The sequence below is a fragment of the Rhinolophus sinicus genome, linkage group LG01 (assembly GCF_036562045.2).
Source record: "Rhinolophus sinicus isolate RSC01 linkage group LG01, ASM3656204v1, whole genome shotgun sequence".
Taxonomy (NCBI): Eukaryota; Metazoa; Chordata; class Mammalia; order Chiroptera; family Rhinolophidae; genus Rhinolophus; species Rhinolophus sinicus.
The window spans coordinates 154,658,059-154,673,387 of record NC_133751.1 but is presented as its reverse complement, the minus strand read 5'-3'; the positions used below and the strand labels follow the sequence as shown (position 1 = coordinate 154,673,387).

At 39.1% G+C, this 15,329-nt stretch overlaps 1 protein-coding gene across 2 annotated transcripts in view; it reads right to left on the bottom strand.

Annotated features, from left to right (window-relative positions):
- CERS6 (ceramide synthase 6) overlaps positions 1-15,329 on the bottom strand; it is a 280,641-nt gene that overhangs the window by 176,976 nt on the left and 88,336 nt on the right. For both annotated transcript variants that reach the window (XM_019727367.2, XM_019727366.2), the window contains exon 3: positions 12,031-12,161. In XM_019727367.2, coding sequence (XP_019582926.1) covers positions 12,031-12,161 — 131 coding nt within the window. The remainder of the gene's footprint in view (positions 1-12,030; positions 12,162-15,329) is intronic.

Below are 15,329 nucleotides of genomic sequence, written 5' to 3'. Positions count from 1 at the left end.
CATCACAATACTATGACTCAACCCCGTCCCCAAGGACAGATAGATGTGCCTAAATTGTTGTGTCTTTTTCCCCGCCTAAAATCTGAGCACCAGAGAACAGCATTTTTGTCCTTTCAACTTTTAAACACCCCAGCATCCAGCCCAGCCTCTGTAACTGTTTGGAAAATTGTAGTGAATTAAGTCCTGTGGGCACATGAGTTTTTTCTGGATTATCTGGAACAATCTTGATCTCAAATATTCACTTGTCTCCAAAAGCACACAAGCACGCTCATGTTTTCTTGACTGTATGTCCTGTTTCGTTTTGTTTTCTTTTTAATGTTGGACCTTGATTGTAGAGTGCAGAGTTAATGGTATACTACTCATTATGATGGGTTCTATACTCTGATTTTTTTTTTTTATAACGTACAATACAGTTGAGGTAGCCAATAGTGAGGTGATAATTTAACTTGGTTTTCTTTCTTTTTCCTTTGGATGTTTAATTTTTGCATGTTTGTGTAGGGGGTGGGAAAGAAAAGGGGAGAAGTCATCATGCCAATGCAATGCATTGTACCATCCTCTTCAGAAGACAAGATAAAGGTTGGGAGGCAGACCACACAAGGTACCTGCTCAAAATCACCTCTGTTGCATACCTACCAAAGAGAGATTTATGTTCAATGAGTAAATATTTTTCCAACAAAAAATAAAAGGATTCAAACTTAAGCATACATTGGTATGAGGCACTGATAATAAAAGCTAATTGTATTATTAAATGAGCCAAGCACTTAGTAAACATGGGATTTTTGTGAGTGTAGGGAAACTAGGACATTTTAGAGCAGAAGGTCAGATGACCCCAGATATGTAGAGAGGAGCGGGTGGGAAAAAATGTCCAGAGCCACACCTGCCTCCTGGCTTTTTCTCTCCCATTCACCCCTCATGCTGACTGGAGTTTCCAAAACCTACCATCCTCCTCAGTCGATTTCTACTCCCTGATGCAGCCTTTAGCACCCATATTTTTTTCTCTACCTTGTCAATATCATCATCCTTAAAATTCAGCAGTGACACCTGCTCTAGAAAGTCTTTCCTGGCTCCTCCCTCCCCACCTCAATCTTCCATAGAGCTATTTGAAAGACAATAAACTTGAGCTTCTTCTAATTAAATTCAGTCCTCTAGTCTCTAGAGGTTCAATCCAGTCCCTAGTCTAAATAATTCATTCATTCAGTAGACACTTATTGGGGTCTTACAATGCACCAGGCACTGTGCTGAGCTGTGGAGATGAAAAGATGAAGGAGACAGCCCAAGCAGTCAAGGTGTTGGACAGTTTGATAGCAGAGAGAGAGAGGCAAATAGTGAAAATAAATTTCCAAGTGTACTAGTAGAGAACTAAAAGTGCAATCACTGTGCCAAGGAGAAGCAATGAGACTGAATCGCAGTCCCTCGTAAACTGCAGGCATAAAGGAAAGAGAAAGGCGACTATGATGGCAAATAAAACATCAAAGCACCCCCTTTCCCGGTTTGCTCTGAACGTGGGAACATCTGATGTTCCTGTGTTTTCTCTAATTTGTGCAGTTGAAACAGCACAAGCCCCCAGATTTAAGCAAACCTGAATACAAATCCCAACTGTTACTTGCTAGCTGTGTGGCACTGGGTCAGTTACTCCACTTTTCTTTGCTTCATTTTTTTCATTGGTAACAAAGGCTGTTGTTATCACCTAACACATTACAGAGGGTGGTTGTAAGGATTAACTGTAAAGGCTCCATTACATATCCAGCATATAAACCTGGTAAACATCTCCATCCCCTCCCGGCTCAGGGTCTAATTCTCCTACCAGCATTAGGTGTCCATCTGCAAGCAAACTTATTGTTATATAATCACATGGAGGATGAAAAGATGCAATTTCATCACATCTGCGACTAAATACAGGGAGTACAGATGTTATCAGAACACTGCAGAATTAAGTGAAATGGCCAAGACTTGAACACTAGCCTTCAATGCCAATTCTGCTGTTAACCTTGACCTGTGTGTCATGGGGCACCATCGCCTCTCTCACAATATACCCTCTGCAGGACGGTCTCATTAACGTCCCACATAGTGGAGCCCTAAGAGCAGTGTCTAGCCTCCTGTCGGTGGGAAACCGCTATTACACAAGGTGGTATAAAGGCAAAATAAGAAATACTGTTCAAATTTAAAGTCATTTTCCTAAAGTACTTTAATTCTCTCATATCACAACAGCCCTCCAGACACCGCCAGCAGCTCAACTTGCATTTAGTGAGGGCTCATTATGAATTTAGTCTTGGGGAGGCCTACAAATAAACTGCAAAGACCTGCTTTCCCAAGTGTCACTGGACTTTGCTCAAATCTTCCCAAAGGGAAGGTGGCTGGGCCTTCTGCTGCTCTGTCCAAGTGCTGGCCCTCCACCACCACCATCTGACATGCAAACACAATCACCCCTTACAGTATTCCTAGGTACTATATTCCAGCATGGGGAGTCATGTGCTGTGTACCAACTTTTAAGACAATTACAGTCAAATTAGTAATGGCTGAGGATTTTTTTAAGCCTCGTCTATGCCCCTTGTGACGGGATGTGCTGCCATGAGACAATCATGGGAGGACGGAGAGCCAGGAAGAAGCAGAAGGCACCTGCCCCTGTAACAGGGGGAAGGAGGCAGGGAGGAGCAAGGAGGACAGAGAGAGGGCTAATCAGGCTGGAGTCCCAAGAGGAAGCAATGAAGTGCTTCTTTCTCAACAATTTAAAAACGAGTTCTCCTGATGGTATATTAAGATATAAGACCCAGAAAACCCCATGGCTGGGGCAATAAGGAAGAGGCCTTAGAAAGGAGCCACGTCACTTAAATATCACAGGTCAAAGCTTCCTATCTGAGGTACTGAACAACTTTACTAACAAGATGAATCAGGTGCCCCTGTGAGTCCCACAAGGTAAGAAATTGTTGCTTATTCAACTTTGCAACCCAGTTGAAAGGGAACCAGGCAGGGAGAGATATACATTATACATAACCCTCTCACTTAACCCCCAGAATGACCCAATAAATAGGACTTATTTCTCCTTTACAGAAGAGGCACCTGGGACCCAGCAACATTAAATTACTCGCTAAGGGTAACACAGCTTGAGTCGGGTCATAAACCTGGTACCTATCATTCCCATCCTCAAATTTGTTCAAGGTCAATAGCCTCCTGAGCCCTTCATCTGCCCACAGGCGATAACCACTACACATTACATTCACAGCACACTCCTCTACCCAGAAGCCACGCTGACCCGTCCTAAGGTTCGTCAGACTGTTCTGGCTCTAGCAGAGGCGGCTTTACCAAAGCCAGCACCCCTGGGCTCCAGGCTTTGTTCCTCTCTCCCTCCTGGCAGAAGCTAGCTGTGTCCTCCTCAGAAACACCTGGGCAAATTTTAAATCTCTGTGGTTCAAAGACATTCACTGTGTGTTCTGACATTTCTCATGTGGGGCTTCAAAAGCCTTGGCTTCTAGAGGCACAGCAGGCCCCGCTCCTGCTGAAGTGGGGCACCTTTTCTCATGCACTTCTGTCGCACCGCAGCCCAACAGCAAGCCTGGGGCTCTGGCGCGCTGAACTCGCATGGCTTTGGCATCTGTTTCTTGTGTGTAAGTACAGCCCAAACTGACAACCCTGTGAACTCCCATGGATTCTGGCTCCTTGGGATGTCATAGAATAAAAGAGCTTTGTTCTAAATTGAGAACTTGTTGTCCTTGCATCTCCTTGGATCTCTCCTCCCAAAAGGACTAACACCAGAGCTGCCTCTGCGAGGTGATGTGCCCGTGGCTGTGGGAGGGCCACACTGCATTCTGGTTTTGACAGATTACTAGCTGTGTGCTGCTGCTCTTGTACACCAACTGGACTAACAACAGACGGTGTGATGATGTTGCCAGGAGCTAACATTCACTACCCCCTTGTATGCAAGAAGCCTTTCTAAACACTTTATATAGATTAACTCAATTAGTCTTCACGACAATCCTCTGAGGGAGGCACGACCAATGTGTCCATTTGACAAAGAAAGAAACCGAAGCTTAGGGTGGCCAAACACAGGTCCCAAATACCCCACGGGTTTTTATTAAATAAAAGACTCAACCTCAGACTCCTGGCTCCAGAGCTCACCCTTTACACCACCACCCTGTACCACCAGTCCTGCTGTAAGGTTTGGCGTAAAACCATGAATGTCCTCCATTGTTACGTGAGCATAACAGAAATTTCATATTTGTTTATGGGTGATTTCATCTGCCAGAAACACTAGGTGAATGCAGAAAACTGTGCTGCGCTGACCTGAGCAGTACAGAAATACACCACACACACACACACACACACACACACAGCTCTCAAACATCTCCAAGCTACCATAATTCACGCTATGAGACTCAACCATCTGGTGCTACAACTTTCTCTCCGATTTTGGGGGACCCTCCTTCCACCACTTCACAGAAACTTAGGAGCTGTAACCTTTTCAACACTGTTCATATGTTAAAGCCCTAAACCCCAATGTGACTGTTTGAAAGTATGGCCTTTAAGGAAGCAATTAAGGTTACACGAGGTTATAACTGTGGGGTCTTCGTCCACTATGACTGGTGTCCTTATAAGAAGAAGAAGGGACATCAAGGGTGAGCATACACAGAGGAAAGACGATGTGAAGACACAGGGAGAAGGAAGCCGTACACAAGCCAAAGAGAGAGGCCTCCTTGTGCTATAACATGACAAATGCATTCCTAAAAATTGCCTCACTATGCAAAATTGCATAACAAAACAACACAGGGTTTATGAGAAAAATGAGTCAGGGGCACAACACTCAGAAACTTCATCAGTGATGTTTAAAGAAAAAGATAGGAACCTATTAAAAACAGTAGCACAGTTTTATATATGTGAAATGGTTAACAAATATATAGACTCATAAATATGGTACTTTACCTTGAAAACAACCTGAAGTTCACTTGTGAGCTGGTGTTGGTGTATTAGTTCGCTAGGGCTGCTATAACAAAATACCACAGACTGGGTGGCTTAAACATCAGAAATTTATTTCTTACAGTTCTGGAGGCTGAAAGTCCAATATCAACATATTTCAGGATTGGTTTTTTTCTTTTCAAAAAATGGCAGATAAGAATTAAATAAGAAGATCAGGTCTTAATAAATCAGTTATTCCTCTATATACTCTGTCCTTTTCATCACCATTGAACTCCATGTTGAATAAAATTATCAGAAAAATTATCTATAAAGCTTTGAGAAATTGAGGATTTAAAGAAAACTGACCAGTAATACTGAATACATAGCCAGCTTGACCGAAGTCTGGCCTCTCTGATATTTTCAGTATAAATGTGTTTTCCTTAATTAGCCAGTATACATGAATTAGAGGCCTAGCCATATGCCATCAAGGAACATAAAAAGCTTGATGTAGCTATTGGAAAACTTGAGTTCACTCACCATAGATGGTAGATCTGGAGTATAAAGATGCAGAAAGGTCTCCAAAGTTACTCAGGGCAACAGAGTAGACTGTCTATAGTCTAGTTCATCAATCTTCAAATTTTTTAATCTTACTTTTATTTAAATTAAAGTTTATTGGGGTGACAATGATTAGTAAAGTTACATAGACTTCAAGTGTAAAATTCTGTAATACATCATCTATATATCACATTGTATGTTCACCACCCAGAGTCAGTTCTCCTTCCATCACCATATATTTGATCCCTTTTACCCTCATCTACCAACCCCTCCCCCCTTATCCTCTGATAACCAGTAAACTATTGTCTATGTCTACCGTGTTTCCCCAAAAATAAGACCTAGGAGGACCATCAGCTCTAATGCATCTTTTGGAGCAAAAATTAATGTAAGACTTATATAAGACCCAATCTTATATTATAGTAAAATAAGACCCTGTCTTATATTAATTTTTACTCCAAAAGACACATTAGAGCTCATGGTCTTATTTTTGGGGAAACACAGTATGAGTTTTTGTTTCTTCATCTGTTGTAGTGAGAGTAACACTGCCTTAAGAATACTAATAATTTCAAAGAGAGCTTGATTGAACTAAATGAAACTCCATAGCATCAAGGCACCATGTCCTAGGAGTATTAAATATGAGCATACTAGTTACAGACCTGTCCTAATGTTTCTGTTATATGGTGACACTGAGCACTGGATGACTATGCCTGGTGCTAGTAAGACCTCATTTTCCTTCTTGAAATTCTGAAAGAACTGTACAGTAATCCTAAAGTGCTTAGCAAACTATGGCTTGTCAACCAAGTCCAGCAGGCCATCTGTTTTTGTACAGCCCATGAGTTAGAACAGCTTTAAAAATTTTTAATTGTTGAAAAAAATTTTAAGAATGATGCTTCATGACACATGAAAATGATGAATTCAAATTTCAGAATCCATAAATGAAGTTTTATTGAAATCCAGCCATGCACATTTGCATTGTCTATGGCTGTGTTTGTGCTACACAGCAGCAGAGTTGTAATTGTGACAAGGTTGATGTGGCCTAAAATATTTACTTTCTGGTTACTTATAGGAAAAGTCTGCGGACTCCTGCTCCAAAGTTAAAACTGACCTGAATACAAGCCACCAATTTAAAACCATTTAAAATAGTCAAGAATAGTCTTGAAAACCAAGACTGAACTAAATTTGAACAATAGCTAGACCTGCAACTATATACTTTGGATGACGAAAGCTGTTTATCAATCCAGGGACTATTTTGTATTAATGGAAAATAATCACCACCATCACAATAGCAATAGAACAACCCAACCCTATATTATTCAAGAACTAAAAGGCTGTCTTCCAATTTTATGATTAATTTTTGTTCCAGACTCATGCTCAGCATTGATACATTATTGATCACGAATCCCAGTACTGAAAAAATGAAGATGCCATTTTTCTAGATGATAATACATTTTTGTTCTCCCCTTCTAAAGCTTTATCAACCTTCCACAGAACTTTGGTAGCAAACTTTGTAAATGATTCACAGGTCATGATCTGATGGAGAAAATAACCAAAAGTGAATTTTCTCCTTGGCAAAATTTTGTCCATCCCCAGACTGGAATATATGGAAGATTCTAAAACAGCTTGCAAATATTCAGTTGGGATTTTTTGCAAGCAGGTAGCTGGATTATAAAAACTTGTTGAATATATTTGCCACACAATTTCCTCAGATCGAAGATTGATCTGAAATAAAGAGATATAAAATTCAACTTGTTTCCTATACAACTGTTCCCTTTTGCCCCTCAATTATGAGGCTCCCCTTTCTTACCAAGATCACAAGACAGCATTGCTGATTTGTCCAAGTAAAACAGCTATCAAATAGAAACAGTGACCAAGTTGGAAGCATGAAGGCAATTTGTTAAGCCATTCATTTCTCACTGCTGCGTATCCTTAGTTCAACAGAATCACAAACGAAGATTACAGGGATTCTTTGCATAAATAAAGTCATAATTCCAAAAAGCTCCCAGATTTTGGTCAGTGTGCTGCCACACTGAAACAGAAGTATCCAAATATGGCAGCCTTTGCAGGCAGTTTTAATCACCATCAACTCTAAAATGGAATTCCTAAAGAAAAGACAATTTTGGGTCCTCATCTTACAAGGCTGCATATGGAGCAAACTTCAATCCAAATAAATTACTAATAATCTGTGAAGTGTGACTACTCCTTGCCCTATATTTTCAGGTTATCACATGGAAGATTTATCTGTTCAGTCAACTGGAGACTGCTTAAATGAAAGCCATACGTAATAATTTACTCCCAGATGTGTGCTATTAAGTGCACAATACTCTAAATTGATGAGCACAGGTAGAGCACAAATGAGAGGAAAGCCATTTATTCTGAAAACTTATCTCTGCCCCTTCTTGTTTCATCCTGCAGTTATTTTTTTTATTGCAGATATTTATTTTTACATTATCCTGATGAAACTGTTGAAGGAAGAAGGCACAGCTTCAGTGGCCTCAAATCACCATCACCAGTTAAATGGCTCCTATTCAGAACCAGTTTCTCCTAAAATGTCTCACATGACTTCTCATTTTTATAAATGCTTCACTCCCGCATGAAAAATCTCTATTTCAGTTGCCAATAAGGATTTAAAGCTTCTGGAAGAAATATTCATCAAAACGAACACAGCTGCAAATGACTGACATTAGCACGAGGGGGAAAAAAAAATCACGTCAATGTTTCAACACATTGCTTGCTGAACAACTTACTTTACTCAGTACTTCTGCATTAAACGGGTGTGCCCCAAATTGGACACAACCAGCAGATGGTTACAAGCACTGTTTGGCATGCATATTGGTGCTACTCTACATTGCTGAAAGATGAAATACAATTCCTCTGAAGGGACTGTATATTTTCTATAATAGTAACTTACATAACAAAAAAACTACAGAATCTTTACATTTGGGCCCTATTGTGTCAAATTTGTGTTGTCTTGCTTTCTGATTTTATTCTTAGTAATTTTGAAGAGCAGTCATCTCTTTTTACAGATTAGTGCTTCTTAAACAGGAATATGTGTTGTAAGTATGCAGGATGCTTCTTCCAAGATCTATACGTCCAGACCCCACCTGGGTCACAACACCCATTCAGAACATCCTGGGGTAGGGCCTAGAAATGTGTATTTTGAAAATCTTACCAGGTGAAGTGCACCCATGGTCAAGACCAGCTTGCCCAGATCGTTGTTTTTTTTTTAATTAATGAGCCAATAACTATGACATACATGTGTGAATACACAGATCAATGTAATTCTGCTTTAGTCCTTGTGGTGTTATGTAATGTACTCCTTTGCCATCCCATTCTTTCCCCTCTGAATTTCTGCTTCTGAAATTGTCTTGAAGCTTCCCATAGTTCGGTAATTTTCCCAGACAAATTTTAGGCTAAATCAGTGTATGTTAGATAGTCTTCATTTTGGGGGGCAGGGTGCCAACTTAGATGAGCAAATCCTTCCCAAACAATGCCGTCTTAACACACAGTCAATAACAAATATTTATTCAGCAGAGTCTACATCTTGTGGTAAAGGCTGAGAAGAATGCTAGAAAAAAAAATGTGGTTCTTGTGCCGTTCAGGAGCACCTATGATATAATTAGGGTGAAAATATGTAGACAAGCGAAGGAAAGAGAAACGACCACATAAGAAAGCATGTGATTCAGTATTAAATTCCTAGCACTTACAATAAGGACCCTAAGAATTCAGTGGAAGTAGCGCTCACTCTGGACTCACCAGTCATGCCACATTTCCAAGGGAGCCTGGGGTCTGAGGAACGGATGGGGGACAAATGTGCAGAGCAGAGGAGTGTCGGTATTCCACATCAGGAACACAGCACAAACCAAGGCAGAATGAACAAAGAACAGACAGTGAAAAGACATCCGTTGGGAAGGATGGAGTCATTTGGGTGACTGATATCAAACAGATGAAGGCCAGTCTTTAGCTATCAGGCTAAGGGGCCTAATACCGGGAGGGCCAAAAAACGTGTATACACACGACTTGTATTCATCTTTTGCTATCGGTATACATTGAGCATTAAAATTTTAATATAGTTTTTTTTTCCTTTTTTAAAATGTGTATACATTTTTTGGGGGGCACACTCTGTATTTATCCTATAGTCGTAGAAAAGTCATTAAGGTTTCAAAGCAGCAGACCATGGAGATAACAATAACGGTATTTTAGAAAAATGTAATTCTTTTGTAGCCAGCAAAATATCTGTGAAATAAGATAAATAATGAGACATAGGAAAGCAATTAGGACCAGGGCCATAGCAGTGGCCTTACAAAGAACTGATGGATCTCAGCGGCTGACTGGGTTGAATGTCCAGCCTGGAACAGAACAGAGCATACAAACAGTAGGAGAGAAAGCAAGGTCAGGAGTGGAAGCAAATCAGAGTTTCCAGTTGGAGAGAGCAAAATATGTCTCAGAAGAAACATCTTCACAGGACACATGGCTTTGAAAGAAGTTGGTGAGAGGCAAAAACTTCAGCACAGAGGATGGAAGGCAGAATGAGGGACATAAGGTGAAAACTGAATCTGGAGAAGTGACCCATTGAAGACCATAGGGAAAATACAGAACACACGATGTTAACAAAAGCTGTCGGAAAGGCAGGAGGATCTAGTGGAAACCCAGAAGCCAAGGAAGAAGAGAATTTCAAAACAAAGTTTATCAACACAGTCTTCTGCAGCAGAGAGGTCAAAGGCCACTGGTATTGACTCAGTTCTAGTCCCAGCAACCCCCGTGTGTGCTCTAACCCATAGCTGATCTTTATCTTTGAATCTTTAATTACTGACCATGCATACCAATCATTTAGCTCTCATATCTGGTTTTTGGTTTTTTTGAAGTGTAAATTGGTTTCTATTTACTGTGTTCTGGTTATTTTTTAATACCTGTCGTTGACCCACATATACTCAGATATTACATCTTATCTCCCTCACTCTTATAAAAAGCTTCTTAAGGGAAGAGATCATAATCGATACTTTAAGCTTCCTCTCACCCACCTTTGTGTCTTTCCACTGCCTTTAGCAATCATTTAGATATATTTTTAACTAATTATAACTACAATCATCCTGGTGAGTGTAGTATGCAGATAAAGACCAGTCGCATTCGAGAAGACACAGACACTGGTGTAGTGCTGAGCTTTGCTATTCAAAGGGTGGTCCACGGACCAGCAGCATCGCCTGGGAACTTGTTAAAAATACATTCTCGGCTGCCATCCCAGACCGACTGAATCAGAATCTGTATTTTAGCAAGATCCAGGTGACTGATTCCTATGCATGCTGGTGTAGACTCAGTACAGTATAGAAAGGGCTAGTACTGAGTTACCAAGGAAATTAGTTGGAGGAAAAGACAGCACGTGAGTTTTAGTATGCGGACACGTACTGAGAACCAACTTCATCCCACTCAGGTCCACGGCTCAACGATGGAGCACAGGACTTTTGTGTAATTGGTAGGACCGGGCCAGAAAGCATCTCCAGCTTCTGAGCAGAATCCCAGATGCATAAATCCCTCTTCCCTAAACAGCTACTAACTTCAGTTATAAGAAGGGCTTTGCAGATTATATCGACTAGGTCGTTTTTCAATGTTTTATAAATATTCTGACCTCCTGAAGACCCTGTTTATGCTCCTCATATTTACCTAGCCCTAAGGTTTATGATATTATTCTGCCTCTCACGCATTTCTTCCATAAGATTAGGTTTCCTCTAACTTTTAGATTACAACTGCTAAGATACTTCTTTGGTATCATGGAAAGCTAAACCTGAAAATGTAACTTTAACCACAAATAAAAAGCCTGCAATGGAGGGAGCTACACTGACAGCACTGTTGTTAAATGACCAGGAAAAAGCTCCCAAAGACGAGAACTGTTAGAGAAAGGCACAGTCATATCCCAGAGGACGAAAACCAAATAGAGCAATATTCCCTTTGTGGGGGATGTGTTCAATGCTTCAGTATTTCTTTCTGTAACTTTCCTATAGATAAATGTATTGAGTATCGCTACTTCAAAATATCACTGTGCTGAAAGAGTTCTCTGTGGGTCTTTTATTATTTTTAATAGGTTTATTGATGTATAATTTATACACCGTAAAGTTCACATTTCAGAAATGGAAGAGACTTTCATTGCATCTCCCACCTTCAAGCAACGCTTCATTAAACTCACCCAGGAATACAGCCCTTTCTTAAACCTCCAGGAACACAGGACATCGTCATGACCTTTTGATAATATATCCTAGTATCTCAGCTTTTATCATGACAAAATCTGGTCTATTAAAATTCAAACTATAAACGTAATAACTTTAGTGCTATATTTCAAAAGTGACTGAGAATACCACGGTAGGCCTCGTAATCTGTCTACTTTGTGGGAACCCCACATGGAAGCAAACTTCATTTACTGTATCCAATGTGGAAATAACAATCTACTACCCACCCAGTTTTTTTGTGGACTATTTTTTCCACCAGATGGCATGCTTTTTAGGGGCTGCTGGAGCCTGCGCCAAGTCTTTATTTTTCATGTCGGGGACGGTGTGAGTACTTACACAGATTTTTCTTTCAAAAAGAAAAACAGCAACTTACATGCTTTCACAAAACCTCGTCAGCGTGCTTGGCTTCTCCTGGTTGCGTCTTTGTCGAAACCAGCGTTGAATGCTGCGAACATCCCAGTCTAGCTGCTTGGAAAGACCTTCCAATCTCTTTTCATCAGGATGCTAGGAAACAAGGTACCAGGAAAATCATTTTCATCTTCACCATAAATACATCTGCCCTTGTCTATATTTGACATTATTATTTTTTCTATATTTACTATCTGCTACTGAGATTTCCACAGTTACCCCTGAGGAACTAGGCCTTCCATTAGCAGCATGCACATAAATAGCCACTTAGGACAAGAAAAGTTATTTATTGTGAAGCGACACTGAAAAATATGAATCTTGCTCTAATGCTTGCACTTCTTATCAGCAACAAAGATTCAATGGAACAGCCAACTGGCTGAGTCAGTTCCATTACTCTTCGAGGATAGGAGTTTCAAAACAAAGCTCATCAACAAAGTCTGCAACAGAGAGGTCAAAGGCCACCTTAGGTGAATTTGCACAGAGGCATCATTCAAATATTTCACTTTCTCAGGGGAAAAAAAACCAAAAACGTTAAGTTATACCCAATTATCACATATTGGGATAACAAAAAGCACCAAGGAATCCCCAAATACCTCACCTTAGCCTAAGGTACCAATTCCATTACAAAACATGTTTTCTCTGTTTTCTGTTTCTCTCTCCCCTCTCCTCTGTTCTTCACACATTTTGTTTATTTCTTTTCCTGGCCATTCCTTTTGACCAGACACCCCACCAAACCTTCTATAATGACTATGCATTACTTGAAGACACAACTTTGGGCGAGTGGAAAAAGACACTCATTATGCTTGCCATGTGACGAGAGTTGTTGTCTCTCACTCATTTCTGTAACATTAAGGGACAATAGACAAAGGTTCAATTCCTTTCTGCAACGACCTCTCTGAGCCTCGGTTTCCTCCCGTTAAAAAAAGGGGTTTTATTTATTCACCTAAATGGAATGGTGGTGAGGATGAAATGTAAAAACATAGATAAAACTCAGTAAATGTTAGTTCTCCCTTATCCTGCCCTTCCCCTCTCTTCAGTATCTCATAGAGCTTCTTCCCAACAGTTATGTGAGGGTGACCTGCCACACAACAAAACTAAGCTAAGTTAGTTCTATTCTTTATTTATTCTACCATTGTTTTAATATTAAGGAGATGTTAATGATCAGAGGAAATAACCAAAAATGGGGTGGGGGAAGGCAGGCTGACCAGCGTTCAGCTTTCAAATTGGAAGGGTGGAATATTCACATGACACCTCTTTAAAAGCATCTCAATCAATTCAAGGTGTCAAACACACAGGAACCATAACCAATGGCCTTAGTGTTGTGGCTGAGATTAATAAATATGCTGAGCTTGTGCCTGTAAAAGTTGTTTGCCAACTTTTAGTAAGGTGTGTGTACTTTGAGGTGTTTTTTTAGTAGTCATGACACCATCTAGGCTCTCATTTCATCGTGTCTCTCTTAATTAAAAATATGGGAGAGAAAATTCACAACCCACAATATACCTTGACTATATCATTTTCCTAGGGGAATTCAATTTTTTCATTTCAATTTATTTTCTAAGTTCATTGAATAGGTAAAACATTCACATGGTTCACAAATTAAAAGTTTCACCTTCTTACTTTGTTCCTACTCTCTTAGTTTTTATTCTCCCCTTTCCCACCAGGTAACCAGTTATCAAGTCAGGTTCTTTCCAGAGTTATTTTATACAAATATAAGCAAATTTGAATATATATATTCTTATATTCCCCCTAGTCACATAAATGTTTCATACTGCATCCATCATTCTGGGCTCTGGGTTTTTCACTTTACAATGTATCTTGGAACATTTTGGTGTCAAAATATAAAGAACACCCTCCTTTTGTAGAACTGTAAGAATATGCCATAATTTACTTATCCACTCCCCTATTAATAGACATTTAGGTAGTTTCCAAACTTCTACTACTGTAAACAATGCTGCACTAAATAACCTTGGCATAGGTCATTTTATATACACCATTTTTTAAACAGGGATAAATTCCTGATAGTGAAAGTTGGAGATCAAAATGTCTATGCATTTACAATTTATTGAGATAATGAAAAATTACCCTCACTAATGATTTTTCCAATTTATACAAACACGATTGCCCATTTCCCAAAGTCTTATCAACAGAGTATGTTATCAGACTTCTCAATTTTTTTCCAGTCTGATATATAAAAAGTAGTATCTCAGTACATTTTTAATTTGTTTTCCTCTTTTTATGAAAGAAGCATCTTTGCATGTGTTTTAAAAACCATCTATATTTCCTTTTTATGAACAATCTTTTCCTCTCTATTGCCTATTTCCATCTAATACCTAAATTTTAGGTATTTTCTCTACTGATTTGTAGAATTTCTTCATTTATTAGGGTGATTAAAATTGTCCATACCACAGGTTGAAAACTTTGCACCAATGTGTCATTTGTGTTTAAAATTAGCTTATGATGTTTTTTGCTTGTGGTTTTTAATTGCATAAGTTTTAAAAAAACATTTGAATTTATTAGTCTTTTCTGTTATAGTTTCTGAATCTGGGGTCATAATTAGAAAAGCCTTTCTATTCCAAATATTTAAGAAAATTCTCCCACATTTACAGTTTCGATTCTAATACATTTACAGTTTTGATTTTTACATTTAATCTTTAGTGCATTTGGAATATACCCTGGTATACAGTGGGAGATACGAATTTAACTATTTCTTTCCAAATGGCTACTCAAGTAGCTCAATACCATCGTTCATCTTTTTCTCATAAGAAACTGAATCTAGTTTTCCATTTACACTGTACCAGTTAGGTTACTCAAAAATCCTTATTTATTTTTCTATATGAATCTTAGAATTAATTTGTCTAGTTTCAAAATACACAAATGACTGAACAAGAAAATCTGTTAATATTTTAATGAGATGATAGCAAGTTCTTAAATTAACGTTGAATAAATTGACATCTTTACTCAATTAGCCTTTTGCATCCTTCAACATTGTTTGAAATTTTCCTCACAGAACTTGCACATCCATATTACACTTGTTCCTAGGGATATTATCTTTTTGCTTTCTATATAAATAAGCAAGTTTCTTATATCTTCTAACTGCTTACTGTTTGCATATATACTATATATATATAGTTACTAATTTTGTGCTAACATTTCATATTGTTTGTGGTAGTTTCTCACTTGATTCCTTTTATTTTCCAAGTACACAGTCATATAATAGCATGTTACTGAAATGCAAGCTCTATAAACAATCAGTACCTAGAATAT